General features: G+C 45.3%; 1 protein-coding gene across 1 annotated transcript in view; it reads right to left on the bottom strand.

The window, feature by feature from the left end:
- Positions 1-11,397: 11,397 nt before the first annotated feature.
- The window catches only part of LOC118378790 (glutamate receptor ionotropic, NMDA 3A-like), a 115,588-nt gene continuing 107,899 nt past the window's right edge, over positions 11,398-19,086 (bottom strand). The window contains exons 9-11 of the mRNA XM_052526013.1: positions 14,683-14,753; positions 13,700-13,904; positions 11,398-11,983 (exon numbers count right to left, since the gene is read on the bottom strand). Coding sequence (XP_052381973.1) covers positions 11,771-11,983; positions 13,700-13,904; positions 14,683-14,753 — 489 coding nt within the window. The 3' untranslated portion in view covers positions 11,398-11,770. The remainder of the gene's footprint in view (positions 11,984-13,699; positions 13,905-14,682; positions 14,754-19,086) is intronic.

Here is a 19,086-nt window from a genome sequence, read left to right as displayed (position 1 = left end):
CTGGTCTCTGGGTCTCAGACTAGTTGTCCTACTGCTGGTCCTCTATGCTGCTCTCGGACTCAGTGTTCCTGTGTGTCTGCTGGTACCAGTGTAACAGAGTTTAAAATATCTTCCCTCATGCTATCAAATTGTCAGTCATTTTGTGACCAGACCAGTCCTCTACTCAGCGATGTTGTATTTCTTTATTTTACCTTTATTTAACTAGTAAAGTCAGTTAAGAACAAATTCTTATTTTCAATGACGGTCTAGGAACAGTGGGTTAACTGCCTGTTCAGGGGCAGAACGACAGATTTGTACCTTGTCAGCTCGGGGGTTTGAACTCACAACCTTCCGGTTACTAGTCCAACGCTCTAACCACTAGGCTAACCTGCCGCCCCTACCAGTTTCTGGTGGCACCAGTGTCTACTCTGTCATGTTGTGTTTCTGCTGGTACGAGTCTCTACTCTGTCATGTGTTTCTGCTGGTATCAGTCTCTACTCTGTCATGTTGTGTTTCTGCTGGTACGAGTCTCTACTCTGTCATGTGTTTCTGCTGGTATCAGTCTCTACTCTGTCATGTTGTGTTTCTGCTGGTATCAGTCTCTACTCTGTCATGTTGTGTTTCTGCTGGTATCAGTCTCTACTCTGTCAAGTTGTGTTTCTGCTGCTACCAGTCTCTACTCTGTCATGTTGTGTTTCTGCTGGTACCAGTCTCTACTCTGTCATGTTGTGTTTCTGCTGTCATGTTGTGTTTCTGCTGGTACCAGTCTCTACTCTGTCATGTTGTGTTTCTGCACCAGTCTCTACTCTGTCATGTTGTGTTTCTGCTGGTACCAGTCTCTACTCTGTCATGTTGTGTTTCTGCTGGTACCAGTCTCTACTCTGTCATGTTGTGTTTCTGCTGGTACCAGTCTCTACTCTGTCATGTTGTGTTTCTGCTGGTACAGTCTCTACTCTGTCATGTTGTGTTTCTGCTGGTACCAGTCTCTACTCTGTCATGTTGTGTTTCTGCTGGTATCAGTCTCTACTCTGTCATGTTGTGTTTCTGCTGGTATCAGTCTCTACTCTGTCATGTTGTGTTTCTGCTGGTATTAGTCTCTACTCTGTCATGTTGTGTTTCTGCTGGTACCAGTCTCTACTCTGTCATGTTGTGTTTCTGCTGGTACCAGTCTCTACTCTGTCATGTTGTGTTTCTGTTGGTATCAGTCTCTACTCTGTCATGTTGTGTTTCTGCTGGTACCAGTCTCTACTCTGTCATGTTGTGTTTCTGCTGGTACCAGTCTCTACTCTGTCATGTTGTGGTTCTGTTGGTACCAGTCTCTACTCTGTCATGTTGTGTTTCTGCTGGTACCAATCCTCTACTCTGTCATGTTGTGTTTCTGCTGGTACCAGTCTCTACTCTGTCATGTTGTGTTTCTGCTGGTACCAGTCTCTACTTTGTCATGTTGTGTTTCTGCTGGTATCAGTCTCTACTCTGTCATGTTGTGTTTCTGCTGGTATCAGTCTCTACTCTGTCATGTTGTGTTTCTCCTGGTATCAGTCTCTACTCTGTCATGTTGTGTTTCTGCTGGTACCAGTCTCTACTCTGTCATGTTGTGTTTCTGCTGGTACCAGTCTCTACTATGTCATGTTGTGTTTCTGCTGGTATCAGTCTCTTTACTCTGTCATGTTGTGTTTCTGCTGGTACCAGTCTCTACTCTGTCATGTTGTGTTTCTGCTGGTATCAGTCTCTGCTCTGTCATGTTGTGTTTCTGCTGGTATCAGTCTCTACTCTGTCATGTTGTGTTTCTGCTGGTATCAGTCTCTTTACTCTGTCATGTGTTTCTGCTGGTATCAGTCTCTACTCTGTCATGTTGTGTTTCTGTCTGGTACCTGGTAGTCTCTACTCTGTCATGTTGTGTTTCTGCTGGTACCAGTCTCTACTCTGTCATGTTGTGTTTCTGCTGGTACCAGTCTCTACTCTGTCATGTTGTGTTTCTGCTGGTACCAGTCTCTCATGTTGTGTTTCTGCTGGTACCAGTGTCATGTTGTGTTTCTGCTGGTACCAGTCTCTACTCTGTCATGTTGTGTTTCTGCTGGTACCAGTCTCTACTCTGTCATGTTGTGTTTCTGCTGGTATCAGTCTCTACTCTGTCATGTGTTTTCTGCTGGTATCAGTCTCTACTATGTCATGTTGTGTTTCTGCTGGTATCAGTCTCTACTCTGTCATGTGTGTTTCTGCTGGTATCAGTCTCTACTCTGTCATGTTGTTTTCTGCTGGTATCAGTCTCTACTCTGTCATGTTGTGTTTCTGCTGGTATCAGTCTCTACTCTGTCATGTTGTGTTTCTGCTGGTATCAGTCTCTACTCTGTCAAGTTGTGTTTCTGCTGCTACCAGTCTCTACTCTGTCATGTTGTGTTTCTGCTGGTACCAGTCTCTACTCTGTCATGTTGTGTTTCTGCTGGTACCAGTCTCTACTCTGTCATGTTGTGTTTCTGCTGGTACCAGTCTCTACTCTGTCATGTTGTGTTTCTGCTGGTATCAGTCTCTACTCTGTCATGTTGTGTTTCTGCTGGTACCAGTCTCTACTCTGTCATGTTGTGTTTCTGCTGGTATCAGTCTCTACTCTGTCATGTTGTGTTTCTGCTGGTATCAGTCTCTCTCTACTCTGTCATGTTGTGTTTCTGCTGGTATCAGTCTCTACTCTGTCATGTTGTGTTTCTGCTGGTACCAGTCTCTACTCTGTCATGTTGTGTTTCTGTCTGTCATGTATGTTTCAGTCTCTACTCTGTCATGTTTTCTGTGGTTTCTGCTGGTACCAGTCTCTACTCTGTCATGTTGTGTTTCTGCTGGTATCAGTCTCTACTCTGTCATGTTGTGTTTCTGCTGGTATCAGTCTCTACTCTGTCATGTTGTGTTTCTGCTGGTATCAGTCTCTACTCTGTCATGTGTGTTTCTGCTGGTACAGTCTCTACTCTGTCATGTTGTGTTTCTGCTGGTACCAGTCTCTACTCTGTCATGTTGTGTTTCTGCTGGTACCAGTCTCTACTCTGTCATGTTGTGTTTCTGCTGGTACCAGTCTCTACTCTGTCATGTTGTGTTTCTGCTGGTATCAGTCTCTACTCTGTCATGTTGTGTTTCTGCTGGTACCAGTCTCTACTCTGTCATGTTGTGTTTCTGCTGGTACCAGTCTCTACTCTGTCATGTTGTGTTTCTGCTGGTACCAGTCTCTACTCTTTCATGTTGTGTTTCTGCTGGTATCAGTCTCTACTCTGTCATGTTGTGTTTCTGCTGGTATCAGTCTCTACTCTGTCAAGTTGTGTTTTCTGCTGGTACCAGTCTCTACTCTGTCATGTTGTGTTTCTGCTGGTATCAGTCTCTACTCTGTCATGTGTTTCTGCTGGTATCAGTCTCTACTCTGTCATGTTGTGTTTCTGCTGGTATCAGTCTCTACTCTGTCATGTTGTGTTTCTGCTGGTACCAGTCTCTACTCTGTCATGTTGTGTTTCTGCTGGTACCAGTCTCTACTCTGTCATGTTGTGTTTCTGCTGGTATCAGTCTCTACTCTGTCATGTTGTGTTTCTGCTGGTATCAGTCTCTACTCTGTCATGTTGTGTTTCTGTTGGTATCAGTCTCTACTCTGTCATGTTGTGTTTCTGCTGGTACCAGTCTCTACTCTGTCATGTTGTGTTTCTGCTGGTATCAGTCTCTACTCTGTCATGTTGTGTTTCTGCTGTTGTGTTTCTGCTGGTACCAGTCTCTACTCTGTCATGTTGTGTTTCTGCTGGTATCAGTCTCTACTCTGTCATGTTGTGTTTCTGCTGGTATCAGTTGTGTTTCTGCTGGTGGTACCAGTCTCTACTCTGTCATGTTGTGTTTCTGCTGGTATCAGTCTCTACTCTGTCATGTTGTGTTTCTGTTATGCTGGTATCAGTCTCTACTCTGTCAAGTTGTGTTTCTGCTGGTACCAGTCTCTACTCTGTCATGTTGTGTTTCTGCTGGTATCAGTCTCTACTCTGTCAAGTTGTGTTTCTGCTGGTACCAGTCTCTACTCTGTCATGTTGTGTTTCTGCTGGTATCAGTCTCTACTCTGTCATGTGTTTCTGCTGGTATCAGTCTCTTTACTCTGTCATGTTGTGTTTCTGCTGGTACCAGTCTCTACTCTGTCATGTTGTGTTTCTGCTGGTATCAGTCTCTGCTCTGTCATGTTGTGTTTCTGCTGGTATCAGTCTCTACTCTGTCATGTTGTGTTTCTGCTGGTATCAGTCTCTACTCTGTCATGTGTTTCTGCTGGTATCAGTCTCTACTCTGTCATGTTGTGTTTCTGCTGGTATCAGTCTCTACTCTGTCATGTTGTGTTTCTGCTGGTACCAGTCTCTACTCTGTCATGTGTTTCTCCTGGTATCAGTCTCTACTCTGTCATGTTGTGTTTCTGCTGGTATCAGTCTCTTCTGCTGGTATCTCTGTCATGTTGTGTTTCTGCTGGTATCAGTCTCTACTCTGTCATGTTGTGTTTCTGCTGGTATCAGTCTCTACTCTGTCATGTTGTGTTTCTGCTGGTACCAGTCTCTACTCTGTCATGTTGTGTTTCTCTACTCTGTCATGGTGTTTCTGCTGGTATCAGTCTCTACTCTGTCATGTTGTGTTTCTGCTGGTATCAGTCTCTACTCTGTCATGTTGTGTTTCTGCTGGTATCAGTCTCTACTCTGTCATGTTGTGTTTCTGCTGGTACCAGTCTCTACTCTGTCATGTTGTGTTTCTGCTGGTATCAGTCTCTAGTCTCTGGTACTCTCTGTCATGTTGTGTTTCTGCTGGTACCAGTCTCTACTCTGTCATGTTGTGTTTCTGCTGGTATCAGTCTCTACTCTGTCATGTTGTGTTTCTGCTGGTATCAGTCTCTACTCTGTCATGTTGTGTTTCTGCTGTCATGTACCAGTCTCTACTCTGTCATGTTGTGTTTCTGCTGGTACCAGTCTCTACTCTGTCATGTTGTGTTTCTGCTGGTATCAGTCTCTACTCTGTCATGTTGTGTTTCTGCTGGTATCAGTCTCTAGTCATGTTGTGTTTCTGCTGGTACTCTGTCATGTTGTGTTTCTGCTGGTACCTCTAGTCATGTTGTGTTTCTGCTGGTACTCTCTGTCATGTTGTGTTTCTGCTGGTATCAGTCTCTACTCTGTCATGTTGTGTTTCTGCTGGTACCAGTCTCTACTCTGTCATGTTGTGTTTCTGCTGGTATCAGTCTCTACTCTGTCATGTGTACTCTGTCATGTTGTGTTTCTGCTGGTATCAGTCTCTACTCTGTCAAGTTGTGTTTCTGCTGGTACCAGTCTCTACTCTGTCATGTTGTGTTTCTGCTGGTACCAGTCCTCTACTCTGTCATGTTGTGTTTCTGCTGGTACCAGTCTCTACTCTGTCATGTTGTGTTTCTGCTGGTACCAGTCTCTACTTTGTCATGTTGTGTTTCTGCTGGTATCAGTCTCTACTCTGTCATGTTGTGTTTCTGCTGGTATCAGTCTCTACTCTGTCATGTTGTGTTTCTGCTGGTACCAGTCTCTACTCTGTCATGTTGTGTTTCTGCTGGTATCAGTCTCTACTCTGTCATGTTGTGTTTCTGCTGGTATCAGTCTCTACTCTGTCATGTTGTGTTTCTGCTGGTATCAGTCTCTACTCTGTCATGTTGTGTTTCTGCTGGTATCAGTCTCTACTCTGTCATGTTGTGTTTCTGCTGGTATCAGTCTCTACTCTGTCATGTTGTGTTTCTGCTGGTATCAGTCTCTACTCTGTCATGTTGTGTTTCTGCTGGTATCAGTCTCTGTCATGTTGTGTTTCTGCTGGTATCAGTCTCTACTCTGTCATGTTGTGTTTCTGCTGGTATCAGTCTCTACTCTGTCATGTTGTGTTTCTGCTGGTACCAGTCTCTACTCTGTCATGTTGTGTTTCTGCTGGTATCAGTCTCTACTCTGTCATGTTGTGTTTCTGCTGGTACCAGTCTCTACTCTGTCATGTTGTGTTTCTGCTGGTACCAGTCTCTACTCTGTCATGTTGTGTTTCTGCTGGTATCAGTCTCTACTCTGTCATGTTGTGTTTCTGCTGGTATCAGTCTCTACTCTGTCATGTTGTGTTTCTGCTGGTATCAGTCTCTACTCTGTCATGTTGTGTTTCTGCTGGTACCAGTCTCTACTCTGTCATGTTGTGTTTCTGCTGGTATCAGTCTCTACTCTGTCATGTTGTGTTTCTGCTGGTATCAGTCTCTACTCTGTCATGTTGTGTTTCTGCTGGTGTGTTTCTGCTGGTACCAGTCTCTACTCTGTCATGTTGTGTTTCTGCTGGTACCAGTCTCTCTGTCATGTTGTGTTTCTGCTGTCATGTTGTGTTTCTGCATGGTACCAGTCTCTACTCTGTCATGTTGTGTTTCTGCTGGTACCAGTCTCTACTCTGTCATGTTGTGTTTCTGCTGGTATCAGTCTCTACTCTGTCATGTTGTGTTTCTGCTGGTACCAGTCTCTACTCTGTCATGTTGTGTTTCTGCTGGTATCAGTCTCTACTCTGTCATGTTGTGTTTCTGCTGGTATCAGTCTCTACTCTGTCATGTTGTGTTTCTGCTGGTATCAGTCTCTACTCTGTCATGTTGTGTTTCTGCTGGTACCAGTCTCTACTCTGTCATGTTGTGTTTCTGCTGGTATCAGTCTCTACTCTGTCATGTTGTGTTTCTCTGTCATGTTGTGTTTCTGTCTCTCTACTCTGTCATGTTGTGTTTCTGCTGGTATCAGTCTCTACTCTGTCATGTTGTGTTTCTGCTGGTACCAGTCTCTACTCTGTCATGTTGTGTTTCTGCTGGTATCAGTCTCTACTCTGTCATGTTGTGTTTCTGCTGGTACCAGTCTCTACTCTGTCATGTTGTGTTTCTGCTGGTACCAGTCTCTACTCTGTCATGTTGTGTTTCTGCTGGTATCAGTCTCTACTCTGTCATGTTGTGTTTCTGCTGGTATCAGTCTCTACTCTGTCATGTTGTGTTTCTGCTGGTATCAGTCTCTACTCTGTCATGTTGTGTTTCTGCTGGTACCAGTCTCTACTCTGTCATGTCATGTGTTTCTGTTGGTATCAGTCTCTACTCTGTCATGTTGTGTTTCTGCTGGTATCAGTCTCTACTCTGTCATGTTGTGTTTCTGCTGGTACCAGTCTCTACTCTGTCATGTTGTGTTTCTGCTGGTACCAGTCTCTATGTTGTGTTTCTGCTGTCAGTCTCTACTCTGTCATGTGTTTCTGCTGGTACCAGTCTCTACTCTGTCATGTTGTGTTTCTGCTGGTACCAGTCTCTACTCTGTCATGTTGTGTTTCTGCTGGTATCAGTCTCTACTCTGTCATGTTGTGTTTCTGCTGGTACCAGTCTCTACTCTGTCATGTTGTGTTTCTGCTGGTATCAGTCTCTACTCTGTCATGTTGTGTTTCTGCTGGTATCAGTCTCTACTCTGTCATGTTGTGTTTCTGCTGGTACCAGTCTCTACTGTCATGTCATGTTGTGTTTCTGCTGGTATCAGTCTCTACTCTGTCATGTTGTGTTTCTGCTGGTATCAGTCTCTACTCTGTCATGTTGTGTTTCTGCTGGTACCAGTCTCTACTCTGTCATGTTGTGTTTCTGCTGGTACCAGTCTCTACTCTGTCATGTTGTGTTTCTGTCTGGTATCAGTCTCTACTCTGTCATGTTGTGTTTCTGCTGGTATCAGTCTCTACTCTGTCATGTTGTGTTTCTGCTGGTATCAGTCTCTACTCTGTCATGTTGTGTTTCTGCTGGTATCAGTCTCTACTCTGTCATGTTGTGTTTCTGCTGGTACCAGTCTCTACTCTGTCATGTTGTGTTTCTGCTGGTATCAGTCTCTACTCTGTCATGTTGTGTTTCTGCTGGTACAGTCTCTACTCTGTCATGTGTGTTTCTGCTGGTACCAGTCTCTACTCTGTCATGTTGTGTTTCTGCTGGTACCAGTCTCTACTCTGTCATGTTGTGTTTCTGCTGGTATCAGTCTCTACTCTGTCATGTTGTGTTTCTGCTGGTACCAGTCTCTACTCTGTCATGTTGTGTTTCTGCTGGTACCAGTCTCTACTCTGTCATGTTGTGTTTCTGGTATGGTACCAGTCTCTACTCTGTCATGTTGTGTTTCTGTTGTTTTCTGGGTATCAGTCTGCTGGTACCAGTCTGTCATGTTGTGTTTCTGCTGGTACCAGTCTCTACTCTGTCATGTTGTGTTTCTGCTGGTATCAGTCTCTACTCTGTCATGTTGTGTTTCTGCTGGTATCAGTCTCTACTCTGTCATGTTGTGTTTCTGCTGGTACCAGTCTCTACTCTGTCATGTTGTGTTTCTGCTGGTACCAGTCTCTACTCTGTCATGTTGTGTTTCTGCTGGTATCAGTCTCTACTCTGTCATGTTGTGTTTCTGCTGGTACCAGTCTCTACTCTGTCATGTTGTGTTTCTGCTGCTACCAGTCTCTACTCTGTCATGTTGTGTTTCTGCTGGTACCAGTCTCTACTCTGTCAAGTTGTGTTTCTGCTGGTACCAGTCTCTACTCTGTCATGTTGTGTTTCTGCTGGTACCAATCCTCTACTCTGTCATGTTGTGTTTCTGCTGGTACCAGTCTCTACTCTGTCATGTTGTGTTTCTGCTGGTACCAGTCTCTACTTTGTCATGTTGTGTTTCTGCTGGTATCAGTCTCTACTCTGTCATGTTGTGTTTCTGCTGGTATCAGTCTCTACTCTGTCATGTTGTGTTTCTGCTGGTATCAGTCTCTACTCTGTCATGTTGTGTTTCTGCTGGTATCAGTCTCTACTCTGTCATGTTGTGTTTCTGCTGGTACCAGTCTCTACTCTGTCATGTTGTGTTTCTGCTGGTACCAGTCTCTACTCTGTCATGTTGTGTTTCTGCTGTATCAGTCTCTACTCTGTCATGTTGTGTTTCTGCTGGTACCAGTCTCTACTCTCTACTCTGTCATGTTGTGTTTCTCTCTACTCTGTCTGGTATCAGTCTCTACTCTGTCATGTTGTGTTTCTGCTGGTACCAGTCTCTACTCTGTCATGTTGTGTTTCTGCTGGTATCAGTCTCTACTCTGTCATGTTGTGTTTCTGCTGGTACCAGTCTCTACTCTGTCATGTTGTGTTTCTGCTGGTACCAGTCTCTACTCTGTCATGTTGTGTTTCTGCTGGTATCAGTCTCTACTCTGTCATGTTGTGTTTCTGCTGGTACCAGTCTCTACTCTGTCATGTTGTGTTTCTGCTGGTACCAGTCTCTACTCTGTCATGTTGTGTTTCTGCTGGTACCAGTCTCTACTCTGTCATGTTGTGTTTCTGCTGGTATCAGTCTCTACTCTGTCATGTTGTGTTTCTGTTGGTACCAGTCTCTACTCTGTCATGTTGTGTTTCTGCTGGTATCAGTCTCTACTCTGTCATGTTGTGTTTCTGCTGGTATCAGTCTCTACTCTGTCATGTTGTGTTTCTGCTGGTACCAATCTGTCATCTACTCTGTCATGTTGTGTTTCTGCTGGTACCTCTAGTCATCTGCTGGTACTCTGTCATGTTGTGTTTCTGCTGGTATCAGTCTCTACTCTGTCATGTCTGTCATGTTGTTTCTGCTGGTATCAGTCTCTACTCTGTCATGTTGTGTTTCTGCTGGTATCAGTCTCTACTCTGTCATGTTGTGTTTCTGCTGGTACCAATCCTCTACTCCGTCATGTTGTGTTTCTGCTGGTACCAGTCTCTACTTTGTCATGTTGTGTTTCTGCTGGTATCAGTCTCTACTCTGTCATGTTGTGTTTCTGCTGGTACCAGTCTCTACTCTGTCATATTGTGTTTCTGCTGGTACCAGTCTCTACTCTGTCATGTTGTGTTTCTGTTGGTATCAGTCTCTACTCTGTCATGTTGTGTTTCTGCTGGTACCAGTCTCTACTCTGTCATTTTGTGTTTCTGCTGGTATCAGTCTCTACTCTGTCATGTGTTTCTCCTGGTATCAGTCTCTACTCTGTCATGTGTTTCTCCTGGTATCAGTCTCTACTCTGTCATGTGTTTCTCCTGGTATCAGTCTCTACTCTGTCATGTGTTTCTCCTGGTATCAGTCTCTACTCTGTCATGTTGTTTCTGCTGGTATCAGTCTCTACTCTGTCATGTTGTGGTTCTCTGCTGGTACCAGTCTCTACTCTGTCATGTTGTGTTTCTGCTGGTATCAGTCTCTACTCTGTCATGTTGTGTTTCTGCTGGTACCAGTCTCTACTCTGTCATGTTGTGTTTCTCCTGGTATCAGTCTCTACTCTGTCATGTGTTTCTCCTGGTATCAGTCTCTACTCTGTCATGTTGTGTTTCTCCTAGTATCAGTCTCTACTCTGTCATGTGTTTCTCCTGGTATCAGTCTCTACTCTGTCATGTTGTGTTTCTGCTGGTACCAGTCTCTACTCTGTCATGTTGTGTTTCTGCTGGTATCAGTCTCTACTCTGTCATGTTGTGTTTCTGCTGGTACCAGTCTCTACTCTGTCATGTTGTGTTTCTGCTGGTACCAGTCTCTACTCTGTCATGTTGTGTTTCTCCTGGTATCAGTCTCTACTCTGTCATGTTGTGTTTCTGCTGGTATCAGTCTCTACTCTGTCATGTTGTGTTTCTGCTGGTATCAGTCTCTACTCTGTCATGTTGTGTTTCTGCTGGTATCAGTCTCTACTCTGTCATGTTGTGTTTCTGCTGGTATCAGTCTCTACTCTGTCATGTTGTGTTTCTGCTGGTACCAATCCTCTACTCTGTCATGTTGTGTTTCTGCTGGTACCAGTCTCTACTTTGTCATGTTGTGTTTCTGCTGGTATCAGTCTCTACTCTGTCATGTTGTGTTTCTGCTGGTACCAGTCTCTACTCTGTCATATTGTGTTTCTGCTGGTATCAGTCTCTACTCTGTCATGTTGTGTTTCTGCTGGTACCAGTCTCTACTCTGTCATGTGTTTCTGCTGGTATCAGTCTCTACTCTGTCATGTTGTGTTTCTGCTGGTATCAGTCTCTACTCTGTCATGTTGTGTTTCTGCTGGTATCAGTCTCTACTCTGTCATGTTGTGTTTCTGCTGGTACCAGTCTCTGTCATGTTGTGTTTCTGTTGGTATCAGTCTCTACTCTGTCATGTTGTGTTTCTGCTGGTACCAGTCTCTACTCTGTCATGTTGTGTTTCTGCTGGTACCAGTCTCTACTCTGTCAAGTCTGTGTTTCTGCTGGTATCAGTCTCTACTCTGTCATGTTGTGTTTCTGCTGGTACCAGTCTCTACTCTGTCATGTTGTGTTTCTGCCTGGTATCAGTCTCTACTCTGTCATGTTGTTTTCTGCTGGTATCAGTCTCTACTCTGTCATGTTGTGTTTCTCCTGGTATCAGTCTACTCTGTCATGTTGTGTTTCTGCTGGTATCAGTCTCTACTCTGTCATGTTGTTTCTGCTGGTATCAGTCTCTACTCTGTCATGTTGTGTTTCTCCTGGTATCAGTCTCTACTCTGTCATGTTGTTTCTGCTGGTACCAGTCTCTACTCTGTCATGTTGTGTTTCTGCTGGTATCAGTCTCTACTCTGTCATGTGTTTCTGCTGGTATCAGTCTCTACTCTGTCATGTTGTGTTTCTGCTGGTATCAGTCTCTACTCTGTCATGTGTTTCTCCTGGTATCAGTCTCTACTCTGTCATGTGTTTCTCCTGGTATCAGTCTCTACTCTGTCATGTGTTTCTCCTGGTATCAGTCTCTACTCTGTCATGTGTTTCTCCTGGTATCAGTCTCTACTCTGTCATGTGTTTCTCCTGGTATCAGTCTCTACTCTGTCATGTGTTTCTCCTGGTATCAGTCTCTACTCTGTCATGTGTTTCTCCTGGTTGCTCCAGCTCCCTCTTCTTCATCATGGCGATGTGCAGCTGTTGTTTGATGATGGTGATGTGTGTCTCCAGCTCTGACAGCTCCTGCCTGGTCCTGGCCTGCAGACCCACCTGGTCTGTCCTCCCGTTAGATGTTGCCTGCCGGGGGACTAGGCTCTTCACCTGTGGAGGAAGAGGACAAAATAAGATACATTTGGACACCCAATCCCGTCAATCAAAATATAAATTGCAGTGCTTCAGAGAGTATTCAACCCCCTGGACTTTTTTCCACATTTTGTTACTTTACAAAGTGGGATTTAATTTAAATCTACACAAAAATTGAAAAATAATGTGAAAGTTGAGGAGAAATTGAAAAAATGTCTAAAATATAAAAAATAAAACAATAAGATCTCTTGATTAGGTTAGAAACACCTGTCAGCAATTATAGCTGTGAGTCTCTAAGAGCTTTGCACACCTGGATTGTACAATATTTGCCCATCAATGGGGCGGCAGGGTAGCCTAGTGGTTAGAGCGTTGGACTAGTAACCGGAAGGTTGCAAGTTCAAACCCCCGAGCTGACAAGTCGTTCTGCCCCTGAACTGTTTCTAGGCTGTCATTGAAAATAAGAATTTGTTCTTAACTGACTTACCTAGTTAAATAAAGGTAAAATTAAAAAATTTAAAAAATCAATCTTTAAAAAATTCTTCAAGCTCTGTCAAGTTGGTTGATAATCTTTGCTGGACACGTCTTGCCATAGATTCAAGCCAGTAAATTGTAACTAGGCCACTCAGGAACATTCAATATTGTCTTGGTAAGCAGTGTAGATTTGTCCTTGTGTTTTAGGTTATTGTCCTGCTCAAAAGGGGAATGAAGTTTTACTCTAGGATTTTGCCTGTGCAGAAAAATGACAAGCATACCCATAACATGATGCAGCCACCACGATGCTTGAAAATATGAAGAGTGTGTTGTTGGATTTGCACAAAACATAACGCTTTGTATTCAGGACAAAAATGTAATTCTCTATTAATTTAGTGCCTTGTTGGAAACAGGATGTATGTTTTGGAATGATTGTATTCTGTACGGGCTTCCTTCATTTGACTCTGTCATTTAGGTTAGTATTGTGGAGTAACTACAATTTTGTTGATCCATCTTCAGTTTTCTCCTTTTCCCAGCCGTTAAACTCCCGCCTCTACACCATCCAAAGGGTAACTAATAACTTCACCATGCTCAAAGGGTTAAATTAAGGTAAATAAAAGTAAAATAAAAAGGGATATGCCTTTGTCAGGTTTTTTTTTTACCCATCTACCAATAGGTGCCCTTCTTTGCCAGGCATCAGAAAACCTCCCTGGACTTTGGTTGAATCTGTGAATCTGTGCTCGAAATGCACTGATTGACTGAGAGACCTTACATATGATTGTATGTGTGGGGTACAGAGGTGAGGTAGTCGTTAAAAAAATCATGTTAAACACTATTATTTCACACAGAGTGAGTCAATGCAATTTATATGACTTGTTAAGCAAATTCTTACTCTTGAACTTATTTAGGCCATAACAAAGGGGTTGAATACTTATTGAGACACTTAATTTCAGCTTTTAATTTTTTTATAAATTTGTAAACATTACTAAAAACTCAATTTAACTTTGACATTTTGGGATAAATTCTGGCTGTAAAACAACAAAATGTCAAAAAAATCAAGGGGGTTGAATGCTTTCTGAAGGCAAATTAGATAAATTATTTTATTTATTTTTAAAATGACCTCATTTGATCAATCCATTATGAATAAATCGTAACTACTTGTATTGACTAGCTTTATTTGAATTAATTAAGGCTCTAGAATACAGGAAATAGCTCTTACAGGTGTTTTAAAAATGTGTTCTGTGCTTGAGGTGGCAATGCTACCTGAGGAGAAGGAGGAGAGGCAGGAGGTGGAGGGGCTGAGGGAGGAGGAGGAGGAGGAGGAGGAGGAGGAGGAGAGCAATCACAGGGGGGAGACTCCAGAACATTTAGCAGGGACTCCTGAGGTGGGATCTTCCTCCTGTTGCAGTTGGAGCTGTTCCATGGTACACATGGCTGTAGTTGTTGTTGGTTGTTACCCATGATGCACCTTGGGGTCGAACAAAAAAACACAGATTTTATTTGTGGCGTTGTGATCTTGTTTTTTCCAGTATTCTGTATATGCCACTGGTCACCCTGCAGTTCTTTCCCACTTTTTCAATTTGGCAGTGGCTGATAAAAACCCCAACAGGGAACCTAATCTACAATGTACAGAGACCAGTGGAGGCTGCTGAGGGGAGGAGGGCTCATACTATTAGCTGAAATGGAGTAAATGGAAACCATGTGTTGGATGTATTTGACACCATTCCACTAATTATTCTCCAACCGTTATCATGAGCCCGTCCTCCCCAAATAAGATGCCACCAGCCTCCTGTGACAGAGAGCCACGTTTCTAAGACTATGCATTAACCTAATAGCGCAACATAAAGTGAGGCGTCTGTCAGGTCTTTATTTTACAGTGATATGCAAGACTGACTCAATTCATAGTGTGTAATCTACTCACATTAAAAGTTATTTTTATAAATTAGATTCTCTATCTATTACTGGACATGGTACATGACATGGATAGGATCTTTTCCACGGTCAGTTAGTAAGGTGATTCATCTAATAGGTTTTCGAAGTGTCCAAGATTGGACCCCACATTCCATAGGGTTCTGGTCAAAAGTAGTGCACTATGTAGGGAATAGTGTCTTTGCTATCATCACTGACAATTATATTTCCCTGTGATTAAAACCAGTGACACACGCTGTCAAACTGCCACCTTTAAATCACCAGTCAATCCACAGTCTTTTTCTGTGCGGCTTTTATGTGAAGGGACACGTTGTTACCTTTCTTCTGGCTTGGCTACAGTCTGCAGTTTATCGTCATTGAAAGATGAGTTCATTGCTCGATGTAACCTCTGTGGGACAGAGCAGACATAATATGTCAAACAGAAACTATACACATACCAGAGTATGATATTCTCACAAGAATTTCAGTCATCTCTGAATGGGACTGCCAGGCAGAAGAAATATCAGCCCATGGAGAGAAGCACTATCAGCCCATGGAGAGAAGTACTATCAGCCCATGGAGAGAAGCACTATCAGCCCACGGAGAGAAGCACTATCAGCCCACGGAGAGAAGCACTATCAGCCCATGGAGAGAAGCACTATCAGCCCACGGAGAGAAGCACTATCAGCCCACGGAGAGAAGCACTATCAGCCCATGGAGAGAAGCACTATCAGCCCACGGAGAGAAGCACTATCAGCCCACGGAGAGAAGCACTATCAGCCCACGGAGAGAAGCACTATCAGCCCACGGAGAGAAGCACTATCAGCCCATGGAGAGAAGTACTATCAGCCCATGGAGAGAAGCACTATCAGCCCATGGAGAGAAGTACTATCAGCCCATGGAGAGAAGTACTATCAGCCCACGGAGAGAAGTACTATCAGCCCATGGAGAGAAGCACTATCAGCCCACGGAGAGAAGCACTATCAGCCCACGGAGAGAAGCACTATCAGCCCATGGAGAGAAGTACTATCAGCCCATGGAGAGAAGCACTATCAGCCCATGGAGAGAAGCACTATCAGCCCATGGAGAGAAGTACTATCAGCCCACGGAGAGAAGCACTATCAGCCCACAGAGAGAAGCACTATCAGCCCACGGAGAGAAGTACTATCAGCCCACGGAGAGAAGCACTATCAGCCCATGGAGAGAAGAAATATCAGCCCATGGAGAGAAGCACTATCAGCCCACGGAGAGAAGCACTATCAGCCCATGGAGAGAAGCACTATCAGCCCACGGAGAGAAGCACTATCAGCCCACGGAGAGAAGTACTATCAGCCCACGGAGAGAAGCACTATCAGCCCACGGAGAGAAGTACTATCAGCCCACGGAGAGAAGTACTATCAGCCCACGGAGAGAAGTACTATCAGCCCACGGAGAGAAGCACTATCAGCCCACGGAGAGAAGTACTATCAGCCCATGGAGAGAAGCACTATCAGCCCACAGAGAGAAGTACTATCAGCCCACGGAGAGAAGTACTATCAGCCCACAGAGAGAAGTACTATCAGCCCACGGAGAGAAGCACTATCAGCCCACGGAGAGAAGCACTATCAGCCCACAGAGAGAAGCACTATCAGCCCACGGAGACACGGAGAGAAGTACTCTCAGCCCACAGAGAGAAGTACTATCAGCTCATGGAGAGAAGCACTATCAGCCCATGGAGAGAAGTACTATCAGCCCACGGAGACAAGTACTATCAGCTCATGGAGAGAAGTACTATCAGCCCACAGAGAGAAGTACTATCAGCCCATGGAGAGAAGTACTATCAGCCCATGGAGAGAAGCACTATCAGCCCATGGAGAGAAGCACTATCAGCCCACAGAGAGAAGTACTCTCAGCACATGGAGAGAAGCACTATCAGCGCACGGAGAGAAGTACTATCAGCCCACGGAGAGAAGCACCATCAGCCCATGGAGAGAAGCACTATCAGCCCACAGAGAGAAGCACTATCAGCGCACGGAGAGAAGTACTATCAGCCCACGGAGAGAAGCACTATCAGCCCATGGAGAGAAGTACTATCAGCCCACGGAGAGAAGTACTATCAGCCCACGGAGAGAAGTACTATCAGCCCACAGAGAGAAGTACTATCAGCCCATGGAGAGAAGTACTATCAGCCCATGGAGAGAAGCACTATCAGCCCATGGAGAGAAGCACTATCAGCCCACAGAGAGAAGTACTCTCAGCACATGGAGAGAAGTACTATCAGCCCACGGAGAGAAGCACTATCAGCCCATGGAGAGAAGCACTATCAGCCCATGGAGAGAAGCACTATCAGCCCACGGAGAGAAGTACTATCAGCCCACGGAGAGAAGTACTATCAGCCCACGGAGAGAAGTACTATCAGCCCACAGAGAGAAGCACTATCAGCGCACGGAGAGAAGCACTATCAGCCCACAGAGAGAAGCACTATCAGCCCACAGAGAGAAGCACTATCAGCCCACGGAGAGAAGTACTATCAGCCCACGGAGAGAAGTACTATCAGCCCATGGAGAGAAGTACTCTCAGCCCATGGAGAGAAGTACTATCAGCCCACGGAGAGAAGCACTATCAGCGCACGGAGAGAAGTACTATCAGCCCACAGAGAGAAGCACTATCAGCCCACAGAGAGAAGTACTATCAGCCCACAGAGAGAAGTACTATCAGCCCATGGAGAGAAGTACTCTCAGCCCACGGAGAGAAGTACTATCAGCCCACGGAGAGAAGCACTATCAGCCCACGGAGAGAAGTACTCTCAGCCCACAGAGAGAAGTACTATCAGCCCACGGAGAGAAGCACTATCAGCGCACGGAGAGAAGTACTATCAGCCCACAGAGAGAAGCACTATCAGCCCACGGAGAGAAGCACTATCAGCGCACGGAGAGAAGTACTATCAGCCCACAGAGAGAAGCACTATCAGCCCACGGAGAGAAGCACTATCAGCCCACGGAGAGAAGTACTATCAGCCCACGGAGAGAAGTACTATCAGCCCACAGAGAGAAGCACTATCAGCCCACAGAGAGAAGTACTATCAGCCCACAGAGAGAAGCACTATCAGCCAATGGAGAGAAGTACTCTCAGCCCACAGAGAGAAGTACTCTCAGCACATGGAGAGAAGTACTATCAGCCCATGGAGAGAAGCACTATCAGCCCACGGAGAGAAGCACTATCAGCGCACGGAGAGAAGTACTATCAGCCCACAGAGAGAAGCACTATCAGCCCACGGAGAGAAGCACTATCAGCCCACGGAGAGAAGTACTATCAGCCCACGGAGAGAAGTACTATCAGTCCACGGAGAGAAGCACTATCAGCCCACGGAGAGAAGTACTCTCAGCCCACAGAGAGAAGTACTCTCAGCACATGGAGAGAAGTACTATCAGCCCATGGAGAGAAGCACTATCAGCCCACAGAGAGAAGTACTATCAGCCCATGGAGAGAAGCACTATCAGCCCACAGAGAGAAGTACTATCAGCCCACAGAGAGAAGCACTATCAGCACATGGAGAGAAGTACTATCAGCCCATGGAGAGAAGCACTATCAGCCCACAGAGAGAAGTACTATCAGCCCACAGAGAGAAGTACTCTCAGCACATGGAGAGAAGTACTATCAGCCCATGGAGAGAAGCACTATCAGCCCACAGAGAGAAGTACTATCAGCCCATGGAGAGAAGCACTATCAGCCCACAGAGAGAAGTACTATCAGCCCATGGAGAGAAGCACTATCAGCCCACAGAGAGAAGTACTATCAGCCCACAGAGAGAAGCACTATCAGCCCACGGAGACACGGAGAGAAGTACTATCAGCCCACAGAGAGAAGTACTATCAGCCCACGGAGAGAAGTACTATCAGCCCACAGAGAGAAGTACTATCAGCCCACGGAGAGAAGCACTATCAGCCCACAGAGAGAAGTACTATCAGCCCACGGAGAGAAGCACTATCAGCCCACAGAGAGAAGTACTATCAGCCCACGGAGAGAAGCACTCTCAGCCCACGGAGAGAAGTACTCTCAGCCCACGGAGAGAAGTAATATCAGCCCATGGAGAGAAGTACTATCAGCCCATGGAGAGAAGTACTATCAGCCCATGGAGAGAAGTACTCTCAGCCCACGGAGAGAAGTACTATCAGCCCACGGAGAGAAGTACTATCAGCCCACAGAGAGAAGCACTATCAGCGCACGGAGAGAAGTACTATCAGCCCACGGAGAGAAGCACCATCAGCCCATGGAGAGAAGTACTATCAGCCCACGGAGAGAAGCACTATCAGCCCACGGAGAGAAGCACTATCAGCCCACGGAGAGAAGCACTATCAGCCCACGGAGAGAAGTACTATCAGCCCACGGAGAGAAGTACTATCAGCCCACGGAGAGAAGTACTATCAGCCCATGGAGAGAAGCACTATCAGCCCATGGAGAGAAGCACTATCAGCCCACGGAGAGAAGTACTATCAGCCCACAGAGAGAAGCACTATCAGCCCACGGAGAGAAGCACTATCAGCCCACGGAGAGAAGCACTATCAGCCCATGGAGAGAAGCACTATCAGCCCATGGAGAGAAGCACTATCAGCCCACGGAGAGAAGTACTATCAGCCCACGGAGACACGGAGAGAAGTACTATCAGCCCACGGAGAGAAGTACTATCAGCCCACGGAGAGAAGTACTATCAGCCCACAGAGAGAAGCACTATCAGCCCACGGAGAGAAGTACTATCAGCCCAC

This window comes from Oncorhynchus keta, chromosome 9, assembly GCF_023373465.1.
Source record: "Oncorhynchus keta strain PuntledgeMale-10-30-2019 chromosome 9, Oket_V2, whole genome shotgun sequence".
Lineage (NCBI taxonomy): Eukaryota > Metazoa > Chordata > Actinopteri > Salmoniformes > Salmonidae > Oncorhynchus > Oncorhynchus keta.
The sequence above is the reverse complement of the archived record's forward strand: the minus strand, read 5'-3'. Positions and strand labels throughout refer to the sequence as shown.